Source organism: Vanessa tameamea, chromosome 15 (assembly GCF_037043105.1).
Source record: "Vanessa tameamea isolate UH-Manoa-2023 chromosome 15, ilVanTame1 primary haplotype, whole genome shotgun sequence".
Taxonomy (NCBI): Eukaryota; Metazoa; Arthropoda; class Insecta; order Lepidoptera; family Nymphalidae; genus Vanessa; species Vanessa tameamea.
In genome coordinates this window covers 5,962,708-5,978,074 of record NC_087323.1, presented here as the reverse complement: position 1 = coordinate 5,978,074, position 15,367 = coordinate 5,962,708, and the positions used below count along the sequence as shown (strand labels likewise).

The following is a 15,367-nucleotide window of genomic DNA, read 5'->3' as shown; positions in this document are numbered from 1 at the left end:
AAAGAAAACTATTGTCAGTAGTGTATAACTACGTACTGTAAGCCTATAAATTATTTTAATTAACATATTTATAAATAATCCTTAAAGGTTGTATAAAGTCTTTGAAGCTATACATACATAATTATATGATTGAATATAACTCATTAGCTTGAGCTAATGAGTTATGATGATATATGAGTTATTAGAGAGTAATGTATTATGTAATAGATACTTTTTGGTTTGACGTTTTTATAAATAAATGTAGAAAAAGTTTTTTTTATAATTTGACATTGGAATTGTTAAGCTTTGTTGAAAAACGGAAGATAATGGATAATTGTAGCAAAAACTGAAAAATATAAATATTGGAAACTATTATAATTGTTAATTATTTCATTTTCCCGTTTTCTTGAAGCTGGATCTTCAGTACGTTTCTAATCCACGTGTGAAATTGGTTGACCAATCCTTTACAATACACAAATGTATCTTTCGTAATGTCACCTGTAGCAGGTTAAGAAAATATGTTTAAAATTCCGTTTTTATTTTATTTTGAATAACTGTTGATATGTGCTTGCTCTCTGTACCATCTCTTGTTCCTGTTATACTGCTGAAATACAGCCTCTTGATTTTATCTTAAGTTTATACACTCCTCTTGAGTCTAGAGTCTGAACGATTTTAAAGTTGTCATCAACTTATATTCCTTTTTAAAATATAACATTTTCAACGCACGCCACACTTAGCTTTGTTTCAAAATATGTTGTTGTAATTATAATTGATATTTCTCTGGATCATAGAACTCATACTCTTGTATCGTTTACAAAACTTATGGGTGACGTTTGTTTTATTTATCCGGTTCATCTTTGACATCGATTGTGTACTTGCATCGGAGTTAGTGTACCATTTTTATACAAATATGTTGTCTAGATAAAATTCTTATAATTCTATTCTTGTCTAGAAAAAATCTTTAGTTACAAGGGCTTAATGTAACGAAAACAGCAACAAATTCTTAGCCCGTGCAGTTCAGAGTCTTAGTCATTTTTTTTTTTATCATTTAGATATGCAAGTAGCCACGTATACATACATAAACGTAAAAAATAATATTGAAGAGATATATATTGCACGTAACTTTAATCAAAGCACTTTTGGCTTTAACATTTCACTTTAAATAAACGACAAAGCATTCATAAAAATATGAACGTACCAACTAGTTTAAAAAAATAATATATAATACCTTTTTTCAGAATATCGTAACGACAGTAACATAGTATTTTATCGTCAAAGAGAGACGTTGCGGGAACGCTTCCTACGACCTGTTTGCATATGGTTACTTTAAGCGCGTTATTATTTATACCTATTGTATATTACGGTCTATCGATACGACTTTCATGTGATCCTATTTGAAGCGTATATTGAATATCGGAAACGTATTTGGGGTTGAAATGAGATCTCTTCCTATTGTTTTCGAGGCTCCACTTGATCTCTTGCGTTAGAAGTTTGACGGCTAATTTCGTTTGTTTTTTTTTGTGATGCAAAATCTTGTTATTATAGATAAATATTGTTTGGGTTTTGCTGTTTATTTTTCTCTTCGAACAACGATGCGACAGATCTAAATGATATATGCTTGGATTTTTTAATATCTATTCACAATTATATGTTAATTTACCGTTTTAGAAATTGTAATTTCAAGAGCGTCTGCTCTTTATTTTACCGAAAATGTGATAGGTTTATTTCCTAAATATCGAGAGTTTAGCTTTTTAATTGTTTTTGCTTTACGAAATAACAGTTTTAGATTTCTATTCGTATTAATAAATAGTAATTGATGGATGAAAATTCTCAAAGTACAAAAATAATTTCTGAAACAAACAGCAATAAAGTAATAAGCCGTTCGACTAATATACTGTCACTGAAACTTTCCTCATTTGACCAAAGTAGTTTTCTTTTAAAGAAAATGTATCATACGTATCGTTTTAGCTAAATGCCCATAATAAATAATGGACGTGTGTTATAATTTTCGTATATTGTTTGCGACGGAGAATAACAGTTATTCGTGTAAAGGACGTTAATCATCGCTGCTTGTGGCGTCCCGCGAGACACGAGACTTTTCGCCGCAGAGTGGATTTTTCGTTCATTTCCTCGAGGACATTTTTGTTTCCGACTCTTGAATAAAACTGAAATGTTATCAAGCAACACCATTCCTCCAGAAATAGCTCGGTTACAACGCGGTTGCGTTTTTTCTTTGTATTATAATTTTTTTCTGGAGAATTCCTTTTTATTATCAGGTATAAATATTAAATATAAAACATGTTTGGCGAGTTTTAAATAAGAAGGTTATTGGTACAGTCTTGTTATTTTTTGTACGTATGTTCCTCAATAATTTCATTGATTTTAAACGGATTTTTATAATTCTTTTTTAATCGTTCGGCAATAACTTTAGAGTACTATTTCAATTTAAAAAAAAGATAAACAAGGAAAAGAAAGAATAAAATATATGTCAGAAGCTATTGCTTTATTGTTTGTAATGTGTATATTATATGTGTAATTCGACTATTGTGAATTCATTTGAATAAATTAATAATATACTTTGAGGTTTGGTATCAAACTATTGAAAAAAAAAAACTTGCACTAAGTGTATAAAATTATAATTTGTCACATTTATTTGAACAACGCATTTTGAGAGACATAACTGTATGCAATGTACGTTAACACTTATTTACTCCTAAATTTTATAAAATAAAACACTCCAAAAATTATATATATTGTATGTAATCTTAATATTATTAACAATACCTAATCCTTATCCATAAAAATATATTCCTCTTCAAATAATAATATATATTATTTCCATTAATAAGCTAGAGTAATCTACGTATTTGACAGCACAGTATACACGATTACTCGTCAGTCAATCAGGCGTAGGACGTGCATCATTTGTTTCAGCATCAAACTTTCCCCAAGGCGACCTCACAAATAACAAAGTGCTTGCAAACAAACGAACATTTTAAAAGTTACCCTAATGGTTAGGGTGATTTTTTTTCAGAAAGTAAAGAAAAACAAAAGTACAACGCTTTTTAAGGTGTTGAATTGAATCGAAAAAGTATTTCTTGTATTTTTCTATCAATTGTAGTTATTCCTTAATTCAAATAAACAAATTATTTCTTTATATATTTCATAATTGGTAATTACCATAAATTGAGTACAAAAAAAGTCTGTGTCGTTTGCAGGACTAGAACCCACAACTAATGGCTTAGATTCACGTGTTTTTACCACTGGGCTATAATCGGCTTTCGAAAAAATGACTTATTAAAATATTAATTACGACAAAACATACAAATGAAGTGGCTCTTTTACAGATTGTTTAAATGAATTCGCAATATTGTTGCGCGAGTATAATTCTAGATGAAAACTTTGTAATTTCTGTCTTTGCGGGCAAATTAGTTTGGGCGAAAGTCAACCGGCTGTATCTTTTATGAGAAGACCAATATAAATTTGAAACAATGTAACCAAAATGTGAACGCGGAGCTCGGAGAATGTTGGGAGCAATTATACTGTTAAAATCAAACCCTATCGTTAAAGTTAAGTAGAGCCTTTCGTGACTTCGAATTTAATTTTAAATATCGAATTAATTCTTAAGACTCGTTAAGCCATTACTCTCTTAGTTTCATTTGACTTTATAACTTTCGTCTATAAGATGAAAGGTAACGCATAAATTAAAATGATGACAATTAGTTTGAAAGTTATATAGTAAATAAGGACATTGGCGAATTAATCTGTGCCCTGTCAGCACAACTAAAAGCCATTAAACTATGAATTGAATTGAATAGTAAATAAGACAAATGTCATTAAGGTGATAAGAATGAGCTTGTCTATGCAATATATATATTATTTTTTTAATTTTAAGTACCCGAGCCGAAGATATATCTAATGGTACACGCTGACATAGTTGAACATTGTCGTTTATGCACCCTGGCACTCTATGAATTATAAACCTCTTCTTATACTATCAATCCGCCTGCTCATTTAATTATGTTGGCTAACTCACTTTTCAAACCGGGTTAGAGCATTGTATTATAGTTAGAGGGTAAAATAAAAAGTAAGTAAGTGGTACTCATCAGACGAGCATGCAAAAAATCAACCACCTTTAGAAATGTCTTAATTTTTAAAGAACGCTGTGTCTTCTTTTCAATATAAAAGCAATGGTGACATAATTATTTCTATCTTTCTTATAGATTTTTATCTGTGGTTAATTAAAAAATAAAAACTAACATAATTTAATAGTAACGCTGTCATAGAAAAATTATTAGTATATTTAAGTATAGAAACCCACCGCCCCTTAACACATATTACAGTTAACATGCGTTTTTCTTACGTGCCTACGGTATTTTATCCTTCATCACCCGCATCCTCATATTATAAATGTGGGTTTGTTTGTTTGTTACGTTTTCACGCCTTAACTACTCAATCCATCATCATTACATTTTGAATACATGTAGGGGTACAAAAAAGGACATAGGGTATCTAATACCTTTTGCCTCACCACAAATAGGCGGAAACTAGTACAAGATAAATTTAAAATAAAAATATTTAGTTGAAGTATAAAATCAACGATGAATTATTTTTTTTAATTTTGTCATTCTAATTTAAACTACTAGATACTTATTTTAAAAAACTATAGGGGCCCAGCAACCTAGCTAAATAATAGCACCATTAATTTAAAACTATTTATTCCGTAAAAAGAAATATCTTTAATGTAAAAGAATATTATCAGATTTTACTGAGGATAAGTGACATCCGCATCGTTTCTTTCTTGCATGCCAACTTATAGCAAAATAACAGGCAATTTCATCTCACGGTAAGACACAAAGCCCTCTTGTAATAAGAGCGTTCAGCTTATCACGTTCCTCCACTGCGTGTTTGTAAAAGAATTTAAAATTTCCTACAAATATTTCATGCTTAGCATGTTAAGATTTTTTTTTGCAATAATATTTAGTTTCTTTTTTATCTATTTTATAGATGCACAAATATTACTGCAATATTTTGACTAGTGTTCAACAGACTTGATCTATCAAGATTCGTCGACGTGGATTTTTTTTTTTCGAACGTAATAAGATTAAATTTGTAAGGTCGAAATTAAATTGTCTAAAGCTATCTGTATTTCTATTATGTTAAGAGTTCTGAGAAACACAAAGCGTCATAAAATAAACAAATAAATCGTTAAAGGTTATTTACAATTAGGTCGTTATACATTCTGTAGTAATACATAAGTTGTTTTAAAACGAATTTCGTTATACACTATCGGATGTGGCTGGCGAATAACGGTCGCCAATGTCCAACGTATGAGTGCACACCATTTGTCGCCAACATGTTACCATCTATACTTTTAATTGGCACCAGTAGATCTACTGCCCTATTCGCCAGGCATGTTGATGTGTGGAACAAGTTCATGTGGCAATTCCTACCATTCGTTTTGGTGATATATCTGCTTTGAATGCAGTTGCGAAAAGTGATCCTATTTATTACTAAACTAGGGCACGCTTTTTTTTACAAAATTCAGTTGGATATTTTATTGTATATTAAATAAAAAATATTTTTAATTAAAATTTAAAATCTAGATCTTAGAATCGGGTTCAAGTAATCTATCTACTTAATTTAATATAAAAAGTAATATACAATATTAGCTTTTGATTTTCATAGAATACAGAGGCAATTAAAGGCATAAATAATGCGTTTGTTAATACATAGTTAAATGTATATAATTTTTTTAAACTGGAATTAATTATTATTGAGAAAATTATTTATTAGAAACTAATAGAAGTTATATGTGCATATACAACATTTATTTAATTACTTAACACTAAAAATACTTATTTTACTTTTGTCAGTTTTTGTACTGGTATTATTAAAACTTAAGGTTAATAAGTTTAAGGTGTACCTAATAATGTGCCTGATACTTGTAAGTCCACGTAAGCCATTTGTTAAACTAAACTGTACATCATTTAAGTATATAGGTACGAGTGGTAATACGATTACTCTGTTTCAAAGACATTCATAGTCTGTAGAAGAGGCATACCTATAAAAAATTGATACAATAGTACAGCTTGTATTTATGTTTGTATAGGTGACAAACGATCAGGAAGCTCACGTAATGGAAAGTGGTGCGTTGCCTTTAAAAAATGTGTAGGCTCCTTTTTTGAAGGTTTCCAGGTATCGGTTTGGAAAAAGCCGCAAAAAATAAAAGAACCGCTTAAAAATGAACGCGGTTGCGGATTTTCGTACAAATGGAAAGTATTTGGTTAACATTAAATACTTTTAATAGTCCAGACTATTTGTGTAGTAAGTACTCGTACAGGAATGTAAGACAACAAATTTCGAATTCCGGGTTATTACGACTAAAAATTTTTGGCAGATATTAGCAGTTATATTTACAGAATATTATATATACAGAATATGTAGTTTTACAAGCTAATACCAACAAAGTTACTTTCAGTACTTTTACAAGCACGAGTCTCATAAGATCTGATATTTCATGGCTGCTATGCATTGACAAAGATGACAACGCATATTACCATGTTCAAGATTTTCTTTACAAATTGACATTCAATTATCGCAATAGGATTATTGCGATAATTACACCTTACACAGCACCTCAACAATATAAAATATCTAAAATACTTTCACTTTAATAAGTTAAAGCTAGCTTGATATCATTTTTAGTTATTTACTCTTCAATCGCGATACCATAACCACGTGATCTGAAGCCATAAATCAAGCATTAACCTAAAGGTCACTAGAACATATCGGTTTTGTTGTACTTGTGTGCTATTAATACATTCACATAGGGGGTTCCTTGGTAGTATGAACGTACCTTTGAACTATTCCTAAATTAAAGTTTTAAAAGAATTATTTCTCTTAAATAATTTGAAAAAATATTTCTATTAATGATGTTCATGATGACATTTTCATAGTAATAAAATAATTCGTTCATTAGTATGCCGACGATGAGCTCTTAATTGCATCTGTTTTAAGTTCGTGACTGACATCACAAGTTTTATGAATTTTACTCATTTAGATATGCATGGCCTTTACGTTTTTCCTTATAAGTATCATACTTTATTAGCATTCCACGAAAACACAGACGAAAGTTGACAAAAATGTTTTAAACAGATATTAAATAATGGACTCGAACCCATTTCCCTCTCAAGTTTTAATTATTGCCGCGACTCATTCCCAGAGAAGCCCAACAACGAGAACAATTCCAAATCCATTCAATTATTCAAACTTTTAATTAATATTAATAGGAGCTCTCACTTTCAAAAGAAAGAACATTGGCGGCAGATAAAAACTCCTTAGAAATTTGCGTTACTTGCAGCTGCGAACTGCGAAATTAATGCGAATATAATAAAGCGTCCGAAAATAGATGAGGAGACGCGAATAAAAATTATTTTGGTATGGTTATTAGTGGTGATGCCTGAACAAAAGAACGTCGGTGTGGGTGCGCGTCCGTAATAAACGCTACGACAAGAGAGATAGGAAATTAAACGAAACTAAAACGAAGTCTTGCATCAGAGGGAGGAAGTTCGGGGGACCGTTCAGCGTGCTTCAAGTCGAAAAAAGTAAATTAGGAGCGGACGCCCGATTTTGTTTACCTTGCTGTGAGCGACAGGTCTAAAAGTTACTTTTTTTTTTGTAAAGTTAGTCAGGATCAACTTCTGTATTACCTATGTTTCCGTTTAATTTACAATTTTTCCATAATACTTTTAACGTAAAGCCTAATTATATTAGATACAATCGTAAATCGTAACAACTTCAGAAATCATGGGTATCATTAAAATATTTAAATTTGTACCATACCTTTAGGCAAAGGCTCTATGACGACTTTGACTGCGTCCACTGCCACGAGGCCTGAGAGGATCCATAGCAAAGCCATACTTCGTATAGGTTGCGTTACTTCATCCATCATCGATGATTATCTACGTCTTCGCATCGCAAAATCTGAAACAAAACATAATAATATTGTAACTAATATATTCATACCTTATTAAATGTTTAGTTATTCATAAAAAAAATGACAATGTTAAAAATAAATAAGGATTCTTTAAAAAGGGACAGCTGTCCTGACGAATACGGACATATTAAAAAGATAAAAAGCAATTTATATCTTTAATTTCCAATTAATCCTTTACTTGAAAATAACTGTATCCGAAATTTTCGGATTTGCATTTATGAATAATAACTGAAAAAGTTCAACTTCGCAAATCCGTTCGTTTCTTTTCAATATTATAAAATTTGGCAAATAAAGCGTCCAAAAAATATATTTCCAAACTTGATTTCTTTTTTCAGAAAGTTTTTAAGGTGAAATGAGTTTATTCTGGGCAAAGGAATTTGCATAAATTCGATTAGGAATATTTCCCTGAAAATTCATGACTTCCTTTGATATTTATAAATTAAGACTTCAAAAGTTACGATCATAGTGATAGCTGGTTTTTTCTGGGACGACGTCTTAGTGCTCATCTTAACTTTACAAAACCAATGTCACCTCTAAATTTTAAGTCTTTTGAATTACAGTGTCTACTATGCGGTCACTTATCATATATTTTTTTATATATAGATATAATGTGTACATATATATTTACATTACGAGTTAGTAAGAGTTCAAGAATTTCATATGGCTTGCAGCGATGCAATCATCAGAATTCTCGTCGTCGAATAATCACATGGACATTTAGGCGCTAATAATTACGTTCAATCCTTTGAGCCAGCCTTTCTCACGACGAGAGTGATGGAGAAATCTGCATTTTTAGTCTTTGAAAGCAAAAAGTAGCCCCTATTGGATCACTCGTTTGTCCGACGGTCCGATTTTACGTAGTCATTTTACCCTTATTGTCTTGTCCCCTCTTCACTCTTTGAGAACCTTTTAAAATCCAAGCTCAAGTATAAATTTTACCATATGAAATATTTGGTTGTCAGAATTTAAAATAAAAAAATAATGGATTATAATAAATTATATTCTTGTTTCCAAATAAAGTGTTGTTTTACAAATTATAGTTTTGCGTGTTATTTATACATACAAATAAACGTAATAATATTTAAAGCTTGATGAATAACTATTATTTACTTTCTCTTGTTACTATCGACGTTTCCATTGTTATTAAGCCCTTTGAATTAGTTCTGATGATGTAAAACACTTGATAGACTGATTTTGGATTCCTGAAAATGGCATTCTTGTGGAACGCTTAATACATTAGTCTTGTTTTACGTCAGAAAACAATTGTTATAATACGCCAGAGCTGCAACGAAATAACTATATAAGGAAAATACTGAAGAGTAAAAAAGGTATTAGTATATAATTACTTATTGTATCTTTATACCGCTTGTAGCTGAAACAACGGCCCAAGGGCTTTAGAGTAATAGCGGAAAACCTTTTCTAAATAATATAACACCTCGTTTTGTTACCCCCACTGGTGTCTGCTTCATTCTCTTCCAGAGAATTGGCATTGCGATTCAACGAAAAAGTGTTGTCACCAATTCTCGCGGTTATGATTGGATTCATTTTTTTTCAGATATTTATGTAAGTTTTCAATGTAAATAACTATTATTATACATTTTGTTAGGAGCGAATTAAAAAATACACGAAAGTAGCCGCAGTGCCTTGAGAAAATTTGTTCTCTAAAATTATACCGTCTTCATCTTAAGAGGAAAAGTAGGCGTTCTAATTACAGCAAACGTGTTTCATGTCTGATTAAAATATCAAACAGGAATTTAGATAGATTTTATACATACAAATTTTAATATTTCTAATATTGTAATTGAATACAGAACTTTTAATCTACTTGAAACCTAATCAATCGAACCAAATAAGAATCAAAAATTTCCGATCAATTCAAGGATTTCAAATAAGAATCAAACGGGGATTTTCCCGTTGGTGATAAGTGTTGAAAAAAACACGAAAATAATTTTGTTATTATCAATGCAGTTTGAAACAGACTATTGAAAATTCTTTATTGAGTGGCTTAAGTCATCTTATTATACTATAGGATACAACAAACTGAATAGAATATTATCTTGCAAGCCTTGCTAATCAAAATTAATTAAAATTATAAAATACACTCAAAATTCACTTTAGGTAGACCGCACCTGAATTTCGTCGTTCGTCGCAGTTTCTCAAATCCTATGCAATAATGAGACAAGCTCCCTTCCCTTTGAAGAAAATTTTTAATGAAAAGCTCTAAAAATATTATAAAAGGGCTGCCGTCTTTTAAAACGTAATTGATCCTAGCGCAGCTTCTTTATTTAAATTTCACTATTTGTTGGCTCGGCTTAATAAACTGCTAGCGAATGGCTTCAGGCCTACCTGTACTTTTATAACTTTTTGCGATATTCTATAAACTTTAATGTCGTTCACAAAATGAATGCTTCTTTGCCTGGTTTTTGATATATTTTTTCATTCAGAGCGTGGGAGTCCAAGCGTAAATTTAGTTTTATTTATACAAAATTAAAATCACGATGTTGTCATTAAAAACATATAAAAGTCGCAAAGAGGATCAAATAGTATTTGTATTGCCACTGGATTCAACGAAGTGCTTGCTTAATCGTAGAATAAAAGTTTTTTACGAGAGTGATATGTTTTTAGTTTTGAAAATTAGTTCGCTATAGGATATTTTTAGTAATCAACTATTTACACCTAGTTGTTACCCTTAACATTGCTTACGTGTATTTTTTATTATAAAGCAAATATATTCTAGTCAATTTATGATTTATATGAGTATGGCATTTAGTTCTTAAATTAATGTATTAAAACTGATTATTTCTGTATGGATAGAGTTTTTATAAATACTAGCTCGTAATCGTTTTAGTCCCGGATTCACACTGCTACAATAACCTTATTGTTTATCTATATAAAATTTTTACATTGAAGAAATAAAATAAAATCAATTTTATCCATTGCGTAGTTTAAAAGATCTAAGGTACAGACGAAAAACGACTTTGTTTTATACTATATAGAGAAATACAAGTAGATTTAAATCGATTCGTTATATTGACTCTAGACGAACAAGCATTAAAAATACATACAACTTGATATTTTTTAAACAAAATCGTTCCAGCCATCATTCAATCCTAGTAGTTATGTCAGATATATATTCTGATACACAGTAACAGTATTCACTAAAAAACTTTCAAAAAGATTGAGGTTTGATGCTGATGCTGATTGGGACACTGTATTATGGTTACACTAATTGATATTTATAAACAAACTATTACAGTGCACCTAAAAGATTGCTATGAAATAAAAACGCTAAGAACCTTCCATAGTTTACTTACAATACTTACGACCCATATTTACCCTGAAGTTATTTGCCTAGTAGCCTCTTCTAAAAGTTGGCCAAGATTAGTTTGAACTTCAAAAGTTGCCTTTTGCTGTTAGGACTCACGCAATAGACAACGCCAAACACTTTTTGTTCGTTATGGTTATCGAAAAAGTTAGTAGGTTGGAAAGAACATAATATAAGTTTATAGAACGCAGATGGATACCGCAATCGTAACTTTCAAAACTAAAAGCTGGACTCCTTTATAAAGAATCGGCTTGGTAGTGCATTGCATGATCAGATTTTTAATATCATTTTTCTATATTAAGATAAAATTTAACTTCAATATATTTTTTTAATATTTATTTATTTATTTTACACACAAGTTTTGTTTACATTTTTAATACTAGCCCCGAATTCCAAACTAGATTTCGCTATATTTTAAGTCAGTTCCTTACCAGATTTTACGTACATAATTGTTTCTTATTAAATTAAGATATTGTCATTTTGAGATACGAGTATTGTCAAAAATTTTACCTAATGTTGCTAACAGCACATTTTGTGTTTTATGATTATTGGTTTATACCCATCCCTTTTAAAAATTATATAATATATATTTGGAAATATTTGTTCAAACTGTAAATTGTAGATGGTAATATTTATGTACAGATCATATTTAAAATCTTGTTGTGTAACAAGTAAATTGAACGAAAGAATTCGTAAAATGGCAACGGGCACTGGTTATTAAGTTTTAAATTTCGGTGTCCTAACCTAAGAGATTTCGAGATAGCCACTGGGCTAACCACTGGGTTAGAACGCGTGCATCTTAACCGATGATTGTGGCTTTCAAACCCAGGCAAGCACCACTGAATTTTCATGTGCTTAACTTGTATTTATAATTCATCTTGTGTTCGGCGGTCAAGGAAAACAAACACAATTTCAACAAAATTCTGTTACATTTGTATCCACCAACCAGTATTGGAGCAGCGTGATGGAATATGCTCCAAACCTTCTCTTCAAAAGGAGAGGAGACCTTTGACCAGCTGTGTGAAATTTACAGGCTGTTACTATTTTTTACTGTCCTCTTACAGACCTTCAAATCTTTAATATACAGTTTTTATGCATCTGTTATAGTTTACCGCTGTAGACGTTAACCAACCGAAGATTTACTTGCCAGCTAACTTTATAAAATAAAATATATCTGTATATAATTTATATATAAATATATACAAAAACGCTTTATTTAAAAACATTTTATTTACCCTGACTCTATAAACGATAATAATAGGAACGCTGAAATGTAATTGAATTTTTATATTTTGAAATCTTGGCTTATATTATAAAATGACATTTGATATCAAACAAGTTATTTTAATGCAAAGTATTTTTTTTACACTTAAAAGCAATAACCTTTGAAATGAGGTATTTTGCGAAATCGACGACCTTTGAAAGTCTTTCAGTCGACGTCGATTGTTGACTAAAAGTAAAACGCAAATTAGTTTAATTAATTAACGAGGTATTTAGAAGCAACGTCTTATTGATATTCAGTTACATTATGTAAAGCTAAATAATTAAATTGTTTGAAAACTTACTATAATTATATTTATAATCAATTTACTAACCGTAACTGCTGTTAAGTTAAGAAAATTCTGAAATAATATTATAAGCCGCATAATTTTAACGTCCTAAGTGAAAAATTACTACTACTAAAACTACGTAAAAATATTTTATTTTTAAATTAAAACTTTCCACCGGTAACCTGCGAAATTAGTGGAATGGCTATTAGCAGAGTGTGAAAAAAACGCAATTATGCCCTCGTCGGGTCATTAACAATAGTTTAAGAGAGCTGAGGCTCTGCAATGCGTTACATTGTAATCACCTGAGAATTATAGCCATAAGTCGAATGTAATTTCGTGAACCGCCCATTTAATTGAAGCCAATTATCAAATCAAAAGAATCAATTTCACAATACGGATTTATACAATACTAATGAAACTAACAGCCTGCTATAAGAACCAGAAGCTGTCTGCTTATTGACGCAATAACAGTGAACGAGACTCGGAGAAAGCAAAAAGCGGATTTCTTTGAAAATAATCGAACCGGAGCTTACGACTGATAGTCTGTTTGAGACAAAGGAATATTTTCTAGCCTATTATCAAAATTATAGACGGTCGGGAATAAGGTACAGGACAATACTCTCTCGGCTATGTCTTATTTTAATGGCGCCGTCCCGAGAGCCTATACAGCATTTTATGAACAGGACATTGTCTTAGACGCTGTATTGTGAGAACGACTAAGGAGATAATCAAGACGGTAGTTAAATTCTACCGTTTTATACAGATATTGTCCTTAAGTGATGTTATCATTTTATGTCAAACCTACGTCAGATATTAAAATTTCATATCCATTTCCTACAGATTAGTATTATTGAGATATTTGAACGAAGAATTATTTGAACAGATTACACTATTATTATATATCGTTGGTTACAAACGATTTTTAATTGTTTTAGAGTTCTGTTTTATTTAAAGGATAAGAAACGTTTAAATAGAATTAAAATATTATAACTATTTTTGTTATATATTTTAAGAAAGAACATATTTTAATAAAATAAAGTAATTGAAAACCAACAGCTTAAGTGAGCGACCGAAGCGTTTCTTTCTTAACTAGCTTTTTTCATTTATATAAGTTCACTTTCTGCTTTAAGAAAAGATTCTTTTATACTTTATATAATATTAAATTTCTTAGAAAAATTCAAAGCAATTGTATAATTGAAAAGTAATATTATACTTTACCTTGCTAATAACAAACAACAAGGTATTCATGGTTAAAAAATATGCTTAGCACCTTTTTTTTAAAATAGGTTCTTAATACTTCTTTAAAAATAAAACTTGTATAAATATTTTTGATTTACTCTAAAGATAGAATCAGAGAAGAAAAAAATTAAAGATTTAATTAAATTATTTGTACCTAATTGAAGTGCACGACGCGTAAGTGACAAGTGCTTTTCGTTGTTTCGTGAAAATTATATGGATTTTTTCTTACTTTACTTAACATTACACCATTGATTTAACTTATTTATCAAGGAAAGTAATAATAAATCCGTTGCTAAAATTAATTATTACAAGGCTTACTACTAAAAATCCTAAAAAAATTGAGAGATTTATTATTAAAAAATGCATTACCAAAGGTGCATTTTAGAAACACAAGTGTATTGGACGTAGCCCTTTGTACAAAGAAATCGTTTGAGCCTGGCGCTGCCATCAAAGTGACTTCATCTACACACAGAGCAAAGTAAGGAATATAATACAATCATTGAAATGTCGTTAAAATGTGGAAATAGTATATCATATGTTTTTCCAACTCTATGCGTCAAAATATGTAAAAGCTTAAGGCAGGGCATTTTAAACTTTAGGTAATAATCAAAATTCAATATAATTTTAATTAAAATCAATTAGGTATTATAATATATTTTAGTTAAATAAAAAATATGGGTACTTATGCCTTTTTAAACGCGCTGCGTGTTCGTGGCTTTATTGTGTTTATATATGTCAGCGTTATTTAGAAATATATAGTTTTACATTTTAGTGGTGTTTTTTATTTAAATTTAGCTTATGAGTCTGTTAAGTTACACTATTATTTCGGCCTCACAGCTGGATTTATGTTTTAATTTTAATTACAGTACTACTCACAAAATACAAGCTATCGAATAAAAAAAACGAAGCTGTGGAGAATCATATATATATATATATATATATATTCCCAATAGATATTCTCATTATAATCATAAATATTATTTAATTTTTCATAATAATTTAATAAGAAGTGAAATAGCGCAATTTTAATAGACAGGTAATGTCCAAAGAAAATTTTGAACAAAAAAAGGTTGACTGAATCTCGTATTAAAGTTTAGCTGTAGTAAGCATGCACAACTGTGTAGAAAACCTGCAAGTACGTGTATGAAAATAAGCAACTCCTCTACCTTTTAATGAGCTGGTTATCAAGTACGGACGACAAAACAATATTTTGTGTTAATATTAAGCCTCCATTAAACCTTAAACTACCAATATACAATATTGGTAGTTTAAGGT

At 30.1% G+C, this 15,367-nt stretch overlaps 1 protein-coding gene across 6 annotated transcripts in view; it reads right to left on the bottom strand.

Annotated features, from left to right (window-relative positions):
- The window catches only part of LOC113399104 (semaphorin-2A), a 343,072-nt gene that overhangs the window by 128,782 nt on the left and 198,923 nt on the right, over window positions 1-15,367 (bottom strand). For all 6 annotated transcript variants that reach the window (XM_064217028.1, XM_064217030.1, XM_064217027.1 and 3 more), the window contains one exon: window positions 7,825-7,965. In XM_064217028.1, the coding sequence (XP_064073098.1) occupies window positions 7,825-7,933 (109 nt within the window). In that variant the 5' untranslated portion in view covers window positions 7,934-7,965. The remainder of the gene's footprint in view (window positions 1-7,824; window positions 7,966-15,367) is intronic.